This window comes from Clupea harengus, chromosome 25 (genome assembly GCF_900700415.2).
Source record: "Clupea harengus chromosome 25, Ch_v2.0.2, whole genome shotgun sequence".
NCBI lineage: Eukaryota > Metazoa > Chordata > Actinopteri > Clupeiformes > Clupeidae > Clupea > Clupea harengus.
Genome location: NC_045176.1, coordinates 8,415,101 through 8,430,568, shown reverse-complemented (window position 1 = coordinate 8,430,568; position 15,468 = coordinate 8,415,101). Strand labels below are relative to the sequence as shown.

Below are 15,468 nucleotides of genomic sequence, written 5' to 3'. Positions count from 1 at the left end.
AACGGCACAATGTGGGCAATTTGTGCTGTTTCCTTAACGCCGAAAGTTGATTGCATACAGCCTGCAACCGCCTATTTTGATTTTATTGATGAAGTTATGCTGCCGTATCGATGCTGGGGTTTGTCGAACTTGTTGCTGTAGTAACATGACGCAGAATACCACTGGACTGTCTTGAACCAATTTGTATGTTAAGATTGCTTGGCTTAAGATGTTTTGTGTGTAATTTGATTTTTTTTTAAATATATTAGCCTATATCCTAAATATCGTAATAGTCTGCATTACAAACAGCTTACATATATAGGACCAAGCATTTGACTTGTCTCTTCAAGGAAGGGCACCAATAACTCTAGTCTACGTGAGGGTGAAAAATATTTTTTTAAATGCACTAGGTTAAATGATAAACACCATGTGTTCTCATTAGATGTATGAGTGTTTGGAAGGGACAGCCCCAGCCATCGACACCAAACAGAGTTCAGCTGAGTTCAGTCGTGGAAGGTCAGATGGGAAAAGAGCACCCTATATCCATCAATTGCATTATAACTGTAAAACAAAAGCCAGTTTCGTGTTAAACGTCATGTCTTTTCATCAGCTGTAGCCTACAGCAAGCGAAGGGGATAACAGCCCACGCTTGCGAGTAGAACTTATTCACAAAGAGCTGATTCATCTTATGCTTTACTTAGACACGCACCCACAAAACGGCCAATCACTGCAACCATCAATGAAGCAAACATAAGGTTATTCTAGAGGTCTTTCTAAAACAGGCTCAGGACTTTGTTGTAGACCTACAGAACAGGCAACACAAATCTAAGAGAATAATTTGCCATTTTAAAGAATAAGGCCTGCTGTCGAACGCTGCATTTGATTTATTCGGACAAAGAGAATATACGTGAGTATAGCTTTCATCCGCAAGTCAAATATCTAGTAATTCTGTTATTACTTAACTGCTGTTTATATCAGCTGCAGGTTACAAGCCCGGGATGGCATAAAGCAATATCGATAGGCAGTGAGGAAGTGGGCACTAAAGCGCTAAGACGTGACGGTATTTGACACAAAAAACTTTCTTCTTCTGAACTTTGGATGTTGTGACGAGAAAATCTTGTCATCCACTTGTCTTTGAAACACGCAAATACGTGCGACATATTCTATGTGCGTTTGCTAAGTTTGGACATCAGCATATGACGGTAAATGACCGATCAGCCTGTTGAAAAGGGGCAGTCTACAATGTTGCAAGTCAACGAGGTTCGCTGACGTCATGCGTGAGAGCACGTTTGCGATGAAAACAAAGGATCACAGCTGAATGAAGCTGAAATAGTTTTCAGAGTATACGATTTTAAACTCAGACTCATTCCTGTGATTAGCTAAACCTCATATAATACAGATGTTACCATTGAGACCACGTCAACAGTAGCCTAAAATACCATTCAGATAAAACGAGCTTCACGGATTGATCCTTCTTAAATATTCTGTTCAACTTGAAGAGCTTCGTTGTATTTCAGTTTGGTGTATTCAGAAGACCAGGAATATGACAGCGTTAACAAGCCATGTAGGCAGCTTCTAGAGCAGAACGCTAGAGGACCAAATAGGAAACATTGGCCGACACTATTTTGTTGAGGTTCTTAGGGTAGCTTTACTCGTTTGTGAGGGAATCAACCTAACCACGACAAAAGCAACATATTTACACATTCAAAGAAGTAAAGGTAGTCTGTAAAAGTGATCAGAGGTTTTCAATGAGATGCGTTAAGGCCGTGGCCTCCGATACTGAATCGTAGCGGAAAATCTGCAGCCGGTGACACGACTTGAGCAATTGTTAGACTATATGCCTAATAGTTACGAACTCCATTGGACAGGTAAGGTATTATCTAGGAGACGGTGCAACCAGTAATGTACTCTTATAATCTTCCCACAGGCCAATTATTGATAAGCCATCCGAATCTTACTGACATCAGTGGTAACTCTGCGAAATCATGTTTCCTCATCTTTAAATAACCTCTAATCATCTAATGACATTTGTTTGTACGGCAAGGCTTACCCTTTCACAGACAGAGAGACTAGAGTAAAACAATATGTGGGTTACAGAAATCAAGTGGTGTCCAATTAAATATCTTAAATTATATGGTCCTTTTTGTGACAGTGAATGTGCTTGAGTAACAAGGCTAATATGCAACCAGAGGAGGCCTAGTACAAACTATCCAAAATAGGCTACACTGACACCGATGACAGTTTTCAATAATAAATAGCTTGGTTTACTTGGCACACACACTTTCATATGGCCTTCATACAAATCAATATAAATCCTTCTGAATTTTCTCGCACTGGTAGGCCAAGACGTCCCATTTGGCGCATCGATGTTCGATGTCTTAGGTCCAGTGCTCAGCTAAATGCATCTGATGGTAGCTTTATATTATCAATAGCTTTCTTTTCAACCACATATCATTAAAAAAAAAGAAGAATAGCCCTAAGAGTGAAAAGAGGACTTAGCCTACATCAGAATGTGTAAGCTAATCATTGAAGTTGAAGCAGAAATGGGATGTTTGCTGCGGCAAAATGTTTCTTCAGCCAGATAAAGTAAACGAGCTTGTCGCTCTATGTCTCAAAGGAGACTATGATTTATAAAAACAGAATCTTACAATTTGGGACAAAGGGACTATTAAGGAGACCATCACAAAACCGTTGCCTTATACATTTTAAGATAAAGATTATCGAACAGACACCTTTCACTGGACTAAATTGGTTGGACTCCACATACATTCATACCTCATACTCCATCAGTGGTAAATAGGTATAAAAAGGTTCTAAAAACTTAATTCCAGCAGCTTTGCAGACTTGAAAAATTAAGAAGCCTATTAATTAATTAGTTAATTATTTTAAATGGTTATATGAAGTCCATACGTGTGACATGTAGATAGTCTTTACGCTTCCCTTCAATCCACTTTTGTGGGGACCACCCAAACCGCCAGAGGTGAAAGTTTGGCCAACTCTTTCCAGGTGGCAGCAAAAACTTGGTGGTTATTCATATTCAATCGGCTATGATGCAAAAATGCTTTTTTGAAAAGGCCAGTGGTGTTTAGGGTTGGTTATATATATATATATATATATATATATATAAAAAAAACATATGGATTTCATTTTTTAAAGATGCTAGTCTGCTTGGAACTCGATTGTTAATATCTGGAAGTTACGTTATGTAAGTTACATATTTTTTAATTGCATTTTAAGCCTCCTATTTTTTTTTATCGGCCACTCCCGTCGGGCTTAGAGTTTATGCATAATTAATTTGCTGTCATAAAGGCCTGACGCTTAGGAGATCACTAGGCTAGCAAATGAAACAATGAGAAATGTAAAGAAAATCCCCCAAGAATTGCAACTTCTCAAATTAGGCTTTACGTTAGTAGACCTAGACTACGTCAAAAGTTATTATTTTACTAACACTGATGGAATCTCAATAGATTAGGTTTTAATTGAAATACATTTAAATGTAAAACATCAAGGACAATTACGAATATTACTCCAGAGATTTTTTTTTTCACAAAGGCATATTTATTACTGGTATATTTTCACATTGAAATTGGCCTAGAGTCGGCTATAAAATCGAGTTTGAGTCATTCGCTATAAAAAAAAAAGTTCTAAATCTTCAATATTTGGAGAGTTATCTGAGAGTGGCATGATAACTGAACCGATTCTAGCCACTCATGTTGATCTATTGGCCTTTGGCTGCACCTGTAAAAAATTAAGGATATGCTATCAAATCTGGTACATTTTGTTTAGACGTTCTAACAAAAGATTTGCAAAAGGCTCCCTTGCTCTAAATGATTTGGGACGTTGTCAAAAAAAAGTCTACCCATCACTTTTACTATTTAATACATCATTGAAAATAAAATTTCTTTGCGAGTTTGCGGAATAGCTGCTTAGACTAGACTATTTAAGGACAATTACGTATTTTGAAAATGTAGGCTAAGAGGTTTGTCTCTTGTTGAAATCTATACATTTTATTTTATTAAATATTATTCTCTGTCGTTTACATACAATTATCATCAATAAAGATTTTTCAATTAAAATTAATCCCATTTAGTTTACGGCTGCAGTTTAAAAATTTGAACACACAATCCTTGATTTGGATGCATTATATTTGGCCTAATGCCACAGCATCTAACGCTCCAAAATAGGCCTTTCACAAACGTCTGGAATATCCATTATGGGTTAGCTCTGTAGGCTATAGCCTATTGAATATTTCTTCAATTCCTGTGAAGAATGAACCTTGAATACAAAGTTGAACCCACGAAATGGGCTACTATCTTTGTTTAAAAAAATGCTGCTTTAGGTTAGGTCATTTGAATGGGCTAGGTATTGTAGGACCACTTGACTACTCCTACTGGACTAGGCCAAGAATGCCAGGAACCTTTACAGATTCAAGTTAGCGACACAAAACACTCTTGACGAATCCCAGTAAACCCAGTTTGGCTAAAAACCGATGTGAGTGGTGTGGGATTGTCTCAGAGTAGCCCATGGGGAAGATGCAGCGACGCTCTGTGGTAGACTAATGAGGTGCAGAGTGAAAGAGGAAATCCTTAGCAGTAGCTTTGGCAACAAGAGTGACTGTGCTACGTTCCCTTTAAGAGCAATGGGAAGCGGTAGCCACGTTCGACTTCTGGAGGAAAGAGTATGCCTTGGCTTGTAGGCCCGACTGAAGAATCTGATATAGGTTATCAGCTGTTTTGGTGCTTTCTAGAGTACCGGAGTTTTTATAATTAAAAGGGGAACCTTCAAGAATGACCTCATCATGGGTCCCAACATGTGTTTTGCTTTTCTGCCTTTCTATCGGGAAACCAATCCCCACAGTTGCATGGGATGCAGACCTGGAGCTGTTCGATCTCGTTGAAGAAATACCGCAAACATTCTATGAATTCTTGTCTGTGGATAAGGTAACTTGCATAGAGAACCACATCGTATGCCTTTGTTTCATTGCGCTTTATAGAATTAACGCTTCTTTGTGACCTGAAACGTAATGGCATGCATTACGATTTCCCGTATAGCCCTTATGCTAAACAGTATAATGCCCCGTCGTCTCAGGACCACTGAGCAGTAATGGGCTGGTGTAGCTAACGTTACCATGCTTAACTTAACTGTTACACAGTCGAATTGTTTATGGCTGTTTTGATCAGCACCATTAGATATTCAGTTAACGGTTCCTTGTGTATATTAGGGGAGCCTCTGGTTGAAACATAACTTGGCTGCGGCCTGGATTAAACCATAATCGGTCGGCAATTTACAATTTAAGTGTTGCAAGTCAAAGCACTGTCATGCACACAGACAACATATGTTACGCCAGTGTTGAACTACGTGGCTTTACCGCATATAGTGGGCTGAAGGTCTACGGTAAAGAAACATAGCAGGCCTCTTTGACAAATGACGTGTCCCAATTACTCCGAAAGTTGTAGGCTATACAAGCGGTCTGTCCCTGTAGAAAGTTGAAGCACTAAGAGCCTTTACCAGCCGTAGCCTTAGTAACCTCTTAGTTTCAGTCGACACTATGTATTTTGATGCAAGCTACCCAGCATTTTACTTCCATATGGCTGATGAAATAAACCCAGTGCACATTCTTAAAAGGGAGTAGCACGACTCATTGGACCCATACTCTTGATATGTGATACTGTTGATATTTCACGACCAACTATTTCAAATACATTTTTGAATGGTGTTCATGCTTATGCTACTGCCAGAGCTAGAAACTACACTAGGTGGCACCAGTGGTGTGGCACAGCAGGGGCACACACCAATGTGCTCCATTTGCAACTAGCACTCTCCTACTCCCCCCATCAGTCTCACTCACTCTCAATCCTTATTCTCCATCAAGGATGCTACATCTGCGGACATTAGGAAGGCCTATCGAAGGCTTTCCCTCGTACTGCACCCAGACAAGAACAAAGATGAAAATGCAGAAACCCAATTTAGACAGGTAAGCAGTACAGTCTTTAATTATTTCAATCTGTCTCATATGCGCAACATGAAAAGGACAGAGACCCTTTTCAAAGTGTTTCTCTTATCCCAGGTTTACAGTCCTCACTATACTATTGCGAATGCTTGTTAAGACATTGTGTTGCAGCATTTTGATGCTTGTGTTGTGTATGTCTGCATCTGATTGGAGAATACAGACTACATCTTAATCGTCTTATCGTCATTCACTTTCAGCTTGTGGCCATTTATGAGGTCATGAAGGATGAGGAAAGGAGACAGAGGTGAGTAGCTGTTGTTGAAAATAACTTATGTAGTCCGCAAGACTCTCCTAAACTTTCTCAGCCTTCATCTATGAGATGCTATTTTAAATGATTAGGTATGATGATGTAAATGCAGTAATTGAACATTTCACACAATAATGAAGTAGGATACTTTTCTGCTAGTGCGTCAGCCAGATAAGACCAGTTGGCAGCCAGAGTAATTGGTAGTAATAGACAATCCACTGCATCCATTATTGTATAGCATGCTTGCTGTACCACCACTCAAGGTCTGGCTACAATCTGGCTAACTCAAGTGGAGTTAGTTGCCACTAGTGTTACACAGTGATAGCTAGTGAGCTACCAAGTAGTTCATGTGGTTGTTGAGCAAACAGTAACGACATGTACAGCCAATTGTGCATTCAGCACAAATGCACAAATATTTGACCCACTACCTTCGACATGTGTCACCATTCATTCAGTGCCTTCATGTAATGTTCCTATTCCTATCTCCCTATTCCCATCCACAGCTACGATGACATTCTGATCAATGGACTTCCTGATTGGAGACAGCCAGTGTTCTACTACCGTCGCGTGAGGAAGATGAGCAATGCAGAACTAGGCTTCCTCCTCTTCCTGATTTTGACAGTCGGTCACTACGCAGTCATCTGGTCTATTTATCTGGAGAAGCAGCTGGTGGGTAGTTGAGATACACCGTGTTGAATAAGGAAGAAGAAAGTGCTGGGAAAGGGATTTTAGGGGTAGATTTAGGGGTATTAATGGACATTTTGGCCCCTGGTTTTCAGTTCTTTATGGTTTCTGCTGGACAGTGCATAGTTCTGTGTCATTTTTACATTACAACATTGGTACATCCCTTGACTTGAATCGATAATAACGCATACTGTCTGAATGAATACTTCAGTAATGGCTGAGTTGTATGGAGACAGCAGTCCAGAAACCAAATGGCTCCATTCCTCATTGTTGGCAAATCCTTATTGCTTCATTCTCCATTTTTTTTTTTTTTGCAGGATGAACTTCTGAGCAAAAAGAAGAAAGAGAAAAAGAAAAGGATGAGCAACAAGGGCATGGAGGAAGTGAAGAATGTTGCCCAGGAGAAGAATGAGCGGTAATAAGTCTTTGCCTTTGGATCATTTCAATAGAGATCACCCAGTTTGTTGAAGTCATTGAACCAGTGAACACTGAGCAATATTCCATCGCATCTTCTGTTTTGATCAGACCCTTTGATAAACCCCAGTGGCACGATATCCTGCCACTCAAGGTTAGCATCTGGCTGTACTTCTCCGTGAAGTCCATCCCGCATGTCATTCAGGAAGTGAAACAATACTATGAGGAGTATAAAGAAATGAAGATCAAAGAGCAGGAAGAAGCTGAGGCCTTGGCAGCAGAGGAGGCCCAACAAAGTAAGCCATCTATTCCCATTTACAAACAGATTTTGAGAATCGTTATGAGAGGACAATTTTGTAGATTAATACACCATAGTGGAATTTTATAAGGGTTGTGCTTAAAGCTGCCATATATATATTGGAATAACATTCTGATACATCTTGGAAATGCATGTGGTGTGTCGTCATGTCGTCATGCATTTCTTCTGTTTGAATCCGACCAATCCGAGGTTTCCCCTCTGGCTACTGTTACACCCGGGTCGACCACTTGGAAGGTGGTGACGCTAACCACTGTACCACCATGAGTAGTTTTTCATTCTTAAATGACCTAAAATGACATTAAGTTGCCCTAATGTAATATGATACAATGTTATCACACTTCTCTAAACCCAGAATTTAGTGAAAATATGTTGATCATCCCTGATTCTTGTATCCATTGTGTGATTCATGTTTTCTTTTACCACTTTGTAGAAGAAAAGCGTCCCAAAGTGAAGAAGCCTAAGATCGAGTTCCCTGTCTATGAGCCCAGCATCTCAGATGTGACCTTTGCAGCACCATACGATCAGGGAACGTCCATTGAAGACATAGAGGACCAGATGGATGACTGGCTGGAGGAAAAGAAATCTCAGAGAAAGAAAGTAAGAACTTCCCTCCAACACTTCACTCCTACTGAAGTCAATAGAAAGAGCACCATAAACAGGTTCCAATCCGTGCTGCTGTTGATTCTCTGTTCCAGACACCGGAGTGGACAGAGGAGGACGTCAGCCAGCTGAGCCGCTGTATGGTGAAGTTTCCAGGGGGCACCCCGGGGCGGTGGGAGAAGATTGCCCACGAGCTGGGCAGATCCGTGTCAGAGGTGTGTGTGTGTGTGTGTGTGTGTGTGTGTGTGTGCATGCAAAACATATACAGTATGTGAACTAAGATGAATGGTGTAATTGTGCTGCAAATGGTGAGGCATCAAACACCAAAGATGTGCTGTAGAATTACACTGGTTGGAATGTGGTTTCAAAGTTGTTTAACTCATGTTAAGATGAAACTAATTCTCCAATCCTCATCTCTGATAGGTGACTGCAAAGGTCAAACAACTTAAAGACAACATCACCATCACACCAGGTAAGATTATTTGACAAACATTGCAGAAGTACAGTATGTGATCGTGTTTTGAATCTCACCAGTTAGGAGCTGGGCTGCTGTCTTTGTCACTGATGTCTTCCTTGTGGTCCCCATGCAGGGCTGGTGAAGCTGTCCGATCTGAAAGTGGCCTCAGGAGTGGGGAAAGTCTCCAAAACAAAGGCAGTAGTGCCCGACAACATCGCCACGCAGCGCGAGGAACCTCCACCAGTGGAGGAGCAAACAGCAGAGCCTGCGGGCGGCGAGGAGGCCGAGGGGAAGGGCCTGAGGCGGAGGGGAAAGAAGATCACCGCAGGGGCGGGAGGGGAGAGCGGTGGAGGCGGCGGCGGCGGCGGCACTGGGGAGGACAAGCCCATCAGGAGCCGCCGCCAAAGGGACTTTGACCCAGAGGCCGTGGACGAGGACAGTGAAGAGGACAGGGGGCCGCAAGCGTCGGCGCAGCAGAAGGAGAAAGCCAGTGCTGCTGCAGAGGACGTGTGGACCCAGAACCAGCAGAAGCTTCTGGAACTGGCCCTGCAGCAGTACCCACGAGGCACCACAGAGCGCTGGGACAGGATCGCCAAAGTGGTGCCCGGAAAGAGCAAGGTTGGTGCCACATGGCCTGTGATGACAAAAAACACCATAGTTAATGTTATCTAGTAGCTGAAACCCAAATGTCATATATAGATAAGTTTGAGTAGAAGAAGTATCTGCTAGAATTATTTTGTGTCTTATGTGGTACACACAGGGGCATTTAGAATGAAGGAATGCTAGTATTTCTGGACCTTGTGAAAATCTCATGCTTTCAGGCATGGACCCCCTCCCCACCTTCCACCCACTGACCATATGATCATATCTTATTCTTTTGGTTTTGAGCCTTTGTGTCCTAACCAATTTGTCTTTCGTTTTCTTTAGGAGGAGTGTATGATACGTTACAAGTTGCTGGCTGAACTCATTCTGAAACGGAAGCAAGCGAAGAGCTAACTCTCCTCTGGCAGCCATCTTGGGTTTTCACTTTACCTCCCACCTGTCTGTCATGTGCCTTAAGCTTCACACAAAATGAGAACCCAGTTGTCTAACATCAAGAGCTCCCAAGGTTCTACTTGTTACGGAAGCCTTAGCATTGTACTTCAGGAGAATGTGACATCTCCTTTGAGATGCAGTATATGCTGAAAATGATTTTATTTATTTTACTTTGCTTTTCATCCATTGTCTTGACCCCTTATTCCTTCATACTTTATCTGTTTTCAGATATAATAACGTGGGAAACTGATGTGTCACCATTGTTTTTTTTATAAATCTATGAAAAAAAAAAAAGTATTTTCAGAGGCATTATGGAGTGTGTTCATTCATTCATTCTTTACATTTACATTCATTCATTTGGAAGATGCTTTTATCCAAAGCGACTTACATTATGGGAACACCAGTCAAGCTACTGTGAGTTAGGAGATCTGTTGTCTATTCGGTGACAAAGAGGGCCAAGAGAGAGAGCGAGACACAGGAAGTCTGAGAGTGTTGAGGATGTGGAAAGTGTTGATCTTGGAGGAGATGAGTTTGAGATTGAGACACATTTACATTTAGTCATTTAGCAGACGCTTTTGTCCAAAGCGACGTACAAGGTAGAGACAATGTGGGATTCTGGAATATAGAGAGGGACGCCCTACTCTGATGACATTTGGTAGCTTGACCTACCATCAAGAAACCATAAATGAAAACAGTCTGGGCTGAGATTGCCTAGTGAGAAGGGATGGCAATACCAGACGTTGTTCCTTGGTGGAATGCAATTGGCAAGAAGGGCCATAAGCCTGAATGATGGAGTTTATGTAGGGAGGTGCAGACCCAGTATTTACTCTGTGGGCCAGCATTAGTGACCTTGTGTGTGACAAGGGGTTGTGTGGTGTTATCTTGTCAAGATTTATAAAATCAGTTTGGACATAAAGCATATTGGAGATCGAGTTAAATGCTTGGGTATTATGTGTTTGATTAGTCACTATGGTGATGCCTACTGCTATGTGCATGTATGCCCAATGGGCAGCCCTATGGGACCCTGATTGTGTGGCCAGACGCAGCTCTGCTTCCCCTCCAAACACCGTCGCTGGCAGCTGAGCCTTTGTCAATGGGATGATGCCTACATCACACTCTGAAACACTCCGAGAGCACGTCTGAACTGTGTTTTGAGTAAGTGCATTAGACGGGTTTTGCCTTATTCTAAACAACACCAATGAAGAAAATGGTATGTAAAATTGTTCAGTTGGGGAGGAAACCATAGAGAAGAGAAGTACCAAGAGAAGTAGCCCTGCTTGATCATAGTGATGACTCCTCCAATGATATTGGAAACCTTCCTTTGAGTGAACAATACATTCCTTCCTATATTCACAAGAGTCTAATCTCTTAAAAAATGCCCTTGGCCTACATATCCTCTGAACTCTTATCAGTAGCACACTCTGACCCCTCCTATGCAGTAAACCCATTCACTGGCATTTGTATGTGTCGAGCAGCTGAGAGAAGCAGCAAGCAGATACACTGCATCCACAGACTTCTGTCCAGCCCTAACCAAACAACTGTGCTCTAACCGCTGCTGAGGAGTCCGTCAGAAAATGGCTCGGATGGTCAGTCGCTTCTGTCAGCTGCTTGGTAAAGTGCCTGTCAAATGTCCTCTCCCCCAGAGGAGTGTGGTGTTGATGCGATCGCTTGGCACAACCTCTGGTGAGACACATTCTGCTTTTGCTTGGGGTTTTTTTTTAGGAGGGAAAGTGTTATCATAGAGATGAGTGTTGTGTGATAAAAGCTCTCGTAATTCAAACTCAGATTTGAAATAATTTAGGACTGGGCAGTACACTTTGCTTCCTTTCCTCAGAATGTTCATATTGTTTGAAAATTTGACATTTTCTTTGGTTTCTGTCAAATATGATTTTTGTATGGAACCTGAACAATTCAAAAGAGAAAAAAGTGACTTTAAAGTGACAGACCATCGAATTTCAGTTAAACCTAAGTGTCACTTTGTGTTCAGCTGTATATCACTGGGTTTGCTTACTGTGAGTATCAAAGGGCAAAAGGAAATGTGTCATATAGCCAGTGCAGCATGTTGGCAGACAATTAGTCACCATGGTGCCAACCTGTCCCCAGGCCTGAGGTCACTGACACGCTACGATCAGTCAGGCGGGAGCACAGACTGGAAGAAGAAGCTCACTCCAGAACAGTACACGATGACAAGAGAACGAGGAACAGAAGAGGTGAGTGCATAGGCTTGTGACGGCTAACATGTAATGCCATGTGACCATTTTTACAGAGCCCAAGGCCTATATGAACTACATTGCCATAGATATATTGGTTTATACGTAGCTATGAATTGCAAATGGGCAAGTATACATTGCTCTGTGGGCACAAACAAATTGTTTATTTTTGAGTAGAAAAAAGTTAGGAGAAGTTTGAACTGTTCACTTCCTGAAACGACTTTAAAATACAGAATTACCTCAGCATGCGAAGTGCAGTGTCTTCTTTTTCACTTCAACTGTGTTGAGTTGCAGTGTTTTACTCTCACTTCCCATTTTGTTTATCTTCTCTAGCCTTTCAGTGGCCTCTACCTAAGCCACACGGAAGAGGGCATGTACCACTGTGTCTGCTGTGACACTCCTCTCTTTAGGTAATGCATATTGTGCTGAACAGGAATGCCGTCAATTTAAAGCCAGAAATGAATTGGGCCACTGAGTCCCATTACACTTTTTGTGAAGATTTGTATACTATGGCAAGGTGACTAGGACTACAAGGGATTGGGTTATCTTAATTTCAGAGCCATACCTTCAAAATTATGTAACTAACCAAAACAAAGTTTTAAAGGTCAGCATCCTGAATTTGACTGATGAATGTGTCACTGTGTCCTCTCTCCAGCTCTGCATCTAAATTTAATTCGGGGACAGGATGGCCATCTTTCACTGAGGCCCATGGAACATGGGAGCAAGATGAAAGTCATGCCAACATTCTGCGTCGCCCTGACAACTCACTAGGTAGCACAGCAACAGAAGTTATTTGTAAGCAGGTAAAATACTTTATGTCAATAAATAAACACACACACAATAAATCAAATTAATCAAATACACTTGGACGAATACCATGATACTGGTTATTTCCCCGGCACTAGATTTGTTTATTTTGCTATGTATTTGTACATGTTATTAATAGTATTTGGCAAAATGTGTTTAAATTGTACTAAATCCTCTTTAAATGCACAAATGTGTTAGAGTGTCTGTTTAACACATCTGTGTGTCTCTTACAGTGTGATGCTCATCTCGGTCACGTGTTCGACGACGGGCCAGAGCCCTCAGGCCACCGCTTCTGCATTAACAGCATTGCACTCAACTTCACACCAAGTGCTAAGAAATAAGGGCCACAAATTGTCACACTGATAAGGTCTGACATGTTTTAAATAGACACCAGATTCCCATTAAAATGAGATGTGACTGAGAAAGTAGCTTCCAGTTACATGGCAAATTATCAAACACATTTGAACCCAAATTACAATGCAGCTGTAATTAATGCAACAGCTGTACGCTTCCTTAGAAAATGTACATAACATGAAGAACTTGATGCTCCTGTTCAATATTCCATGCAGTTTACTTTTTTTACAAAAGTCAAGACGTTTTTAATGGAACAAGCAAATTATTTCTACAAGCAAATTATTTCTGCTTAACTCAAAGAATGCCTTTGATTCATTCAGCTGTTAATTTTCATAAATGCCATCTTCAGTAATATCCTCAGATACCTCCGTTGACTTGTTGTCTCTCATGACTGTAGGTCCCATGAATGCCATATGCTCCCTTGATCGCTCCCTCAAGTCTCTACCCAGGTATGTGATCAGATACATCAATGACACATCAAGAAGGAAGACCGAGAAGAGGAAGTATCGAAACCATGCTCCAACCACCCTATAAAGGATTAAACATGATTCATTCGGAGGGCCATACCAGCAGTCTGTTAACATCTTGGTGGAACACCTTGCAGTGACAAAAAAATATTTGATAAACATTTGTGTTTATTCATGCTTACCAGGACACTTCCATTTTGGCTCTATTAAAAAAATACATAAAATTGCATCATTTAATTTGACTTCTTAATGAAGTGCCTCAGCATCAGTCACAAATATACGTCATTTACCATTAATTATATCTAACATCCATACACCAACAGTGTTTGTGGGTACTGAAACACACAGACTGGTAAGATATTCTAGTCTAAAGAGCTTTTAAGTCCCATACAGGCTACCACTGTGATTGGGCTTATTGGCTCTGAGCTCATAACATTGCGACCTCTGTAAGTACAACAGAAGTGAAACGAAATGAAAAAAATGAAAAGGAGAAGGCTTGCGTCTTTCTCAGTCAGCAGAACAAGAAACAGACAAGCCTCAGAACAATAACCAAATTTATCTCCAAAAGAAATGTTAAAGTACCACAGTTTTCAATGGGTTTTCGACACAATATTCACTCCCACCACCCCTACTCACCGGATTTGGCTTCCTGTGACTTCTTCCTCTACCCTACAGAGAACTAACTAAGCTGTGCTGAGATGAAACAGCTACCTATTTCTCATTGTGACCTCATGTGCAAACCACTGTAGCCGGCCTGTTGCAAACCACTGTAACTTGCCTGTGGCTAACAGTTCCCCTACAGTATTAGCACACACTATACAAAGTCCTGTCTTCATCCAAAACTGGTTATTGCCAGACATTTCAAGCCAAACAAACTATGTGAAGCAATTAAAGAGGGTGTATAAAATAGATGATAAGAAATTAACATATATCTGTTCTGAAATGTCTGTGGCAATCATGTTATCTTCAACTACATATCATATGAGCCAAATCCAGTATCAGAATCCTCACTGGTATTTAAATAAATCACAAAAGGCTCGAAGTAGCAAATAGAAATATGAATACTTCAAGGACATAACGGACATGCTCTGTGTATCCAACACGCTGTATTTATTAGGTGAGGCCAGCATTACAACGTTGTTGAGTCAGACAGATGCTGTTGTTGGTCGCTAGTTGTCTCAGACATTTTTTAAAATGTTTTAAACATATATTCACATTCTTTCACAACATCAGTTTGGCCCTCAGATAGTGATTATCAAAAAAATGCAATTATTCAGGTATTTCTTCAACTTCACAGTAGTCATCATTCCCCTCTGCATCTTCCTCTGCTGAAGTCACATTTCCTTGCATCAGTGTATTGACTCTATCCATGGTTTCTTCTATTCTCATTTTCAGATATGTTAGAGTAAATATGACCACAATATAGGACATCCAAATGACGAACAAGAAGTATCGATAACTTGGACCAAAAACCCCTGACAAATAATATGGAGAGAAGAATAAAAAATCACATAGGTTGATAAGAAATATGATATCAGAAAAAACATATATATATATTTATATGAATTCAATATGATATCAAGGCAGGATTATGTTTAGTCAAGTAAATGTTTAATGCCTGACAAATATGCTTTTGATTCTTTGACTACTTCATAAGTGAACTCATTCCTGACTAGGCAACCGTACATACCTGCAGAAATGAAATCATTGTCCATGTCCTCCCTACAGATGTCTGTGAACAAAAGGTATCGACTGAATAATCTTTCAGTGCACTAGACAGTACATTAAGGTTTGTACTTTTACTTCTCACTTTGAAGCATCTCACCTTATAGTTGAGCTGGGTTCAGAGATCAAAGGCAAACGTTTACATAACAATAGGAAGTAC

At 40.8% G+C, this 15,468-nt stretch overlaps 2 protein-coding genes across 2 annotated transcripts; both read left to right on the top strand.

The window, feature by feature from the left end:
• Positions 1–4,616: 4,616 nt before the first annotated feature.
• dnajc1 (DnaJ (Hsp40) homolog, subfamily C, member 1) lies at positions 4,617–10,054 on the top strand. The gene is made up of 11 exons (XM_012828001.3): positions 4,617–4,919; positions 5,852–5,953; positions 6,187–6,233; positions 6,740–6,905; positions 7,238–7,335; positions 7,446–7,630; positions 8,084–8,250; positions 8,349–8,468; positions 8,677–8,725; positions 8,844–9,328; positions 9,638–10,054. Exons 1-11 carry the CDS (start codon positions 4,767–4,769, stop codon positions 9,704–9,706), a joined length of 1,641 nt encoding a protein of 546 aa, XP_012683455.2. The 5' UTR covers positions 4,617–4,766; the 3' UTR covers positions 9,707–10,054.
• Positions 10,055–11,204: 1,150 nt separating this feature from the next.
• LOC105900653 (methionine-R-sulfoxide reductase B2, mitochondrial-like) lies at positions 11,205–13,810 on the top strand. The gene is made up of 6 exons (XM_012828002.3): positions 11,205–11,428; positions 11,849–11,955; positions 12,289–12,365; positions 12,611–12,758; positions 12,996–13,129; positions 13,514–13,810. Exons 1-5 carry the CDS (start codon positions 11,320–11,322, stop codon positions 13,101–13,103), a joined length of 549 nt encoding a protein of 182 aa, XP_012683456.1. The 5' UTR covers positions 11,205–11,319; the 3' UTR covers positions 13,104–13,129; positions 13,514–13,810.
• The last annotated feature ends 1,658 nt before the right edge of the window (positions 13,811–15,468 follow it).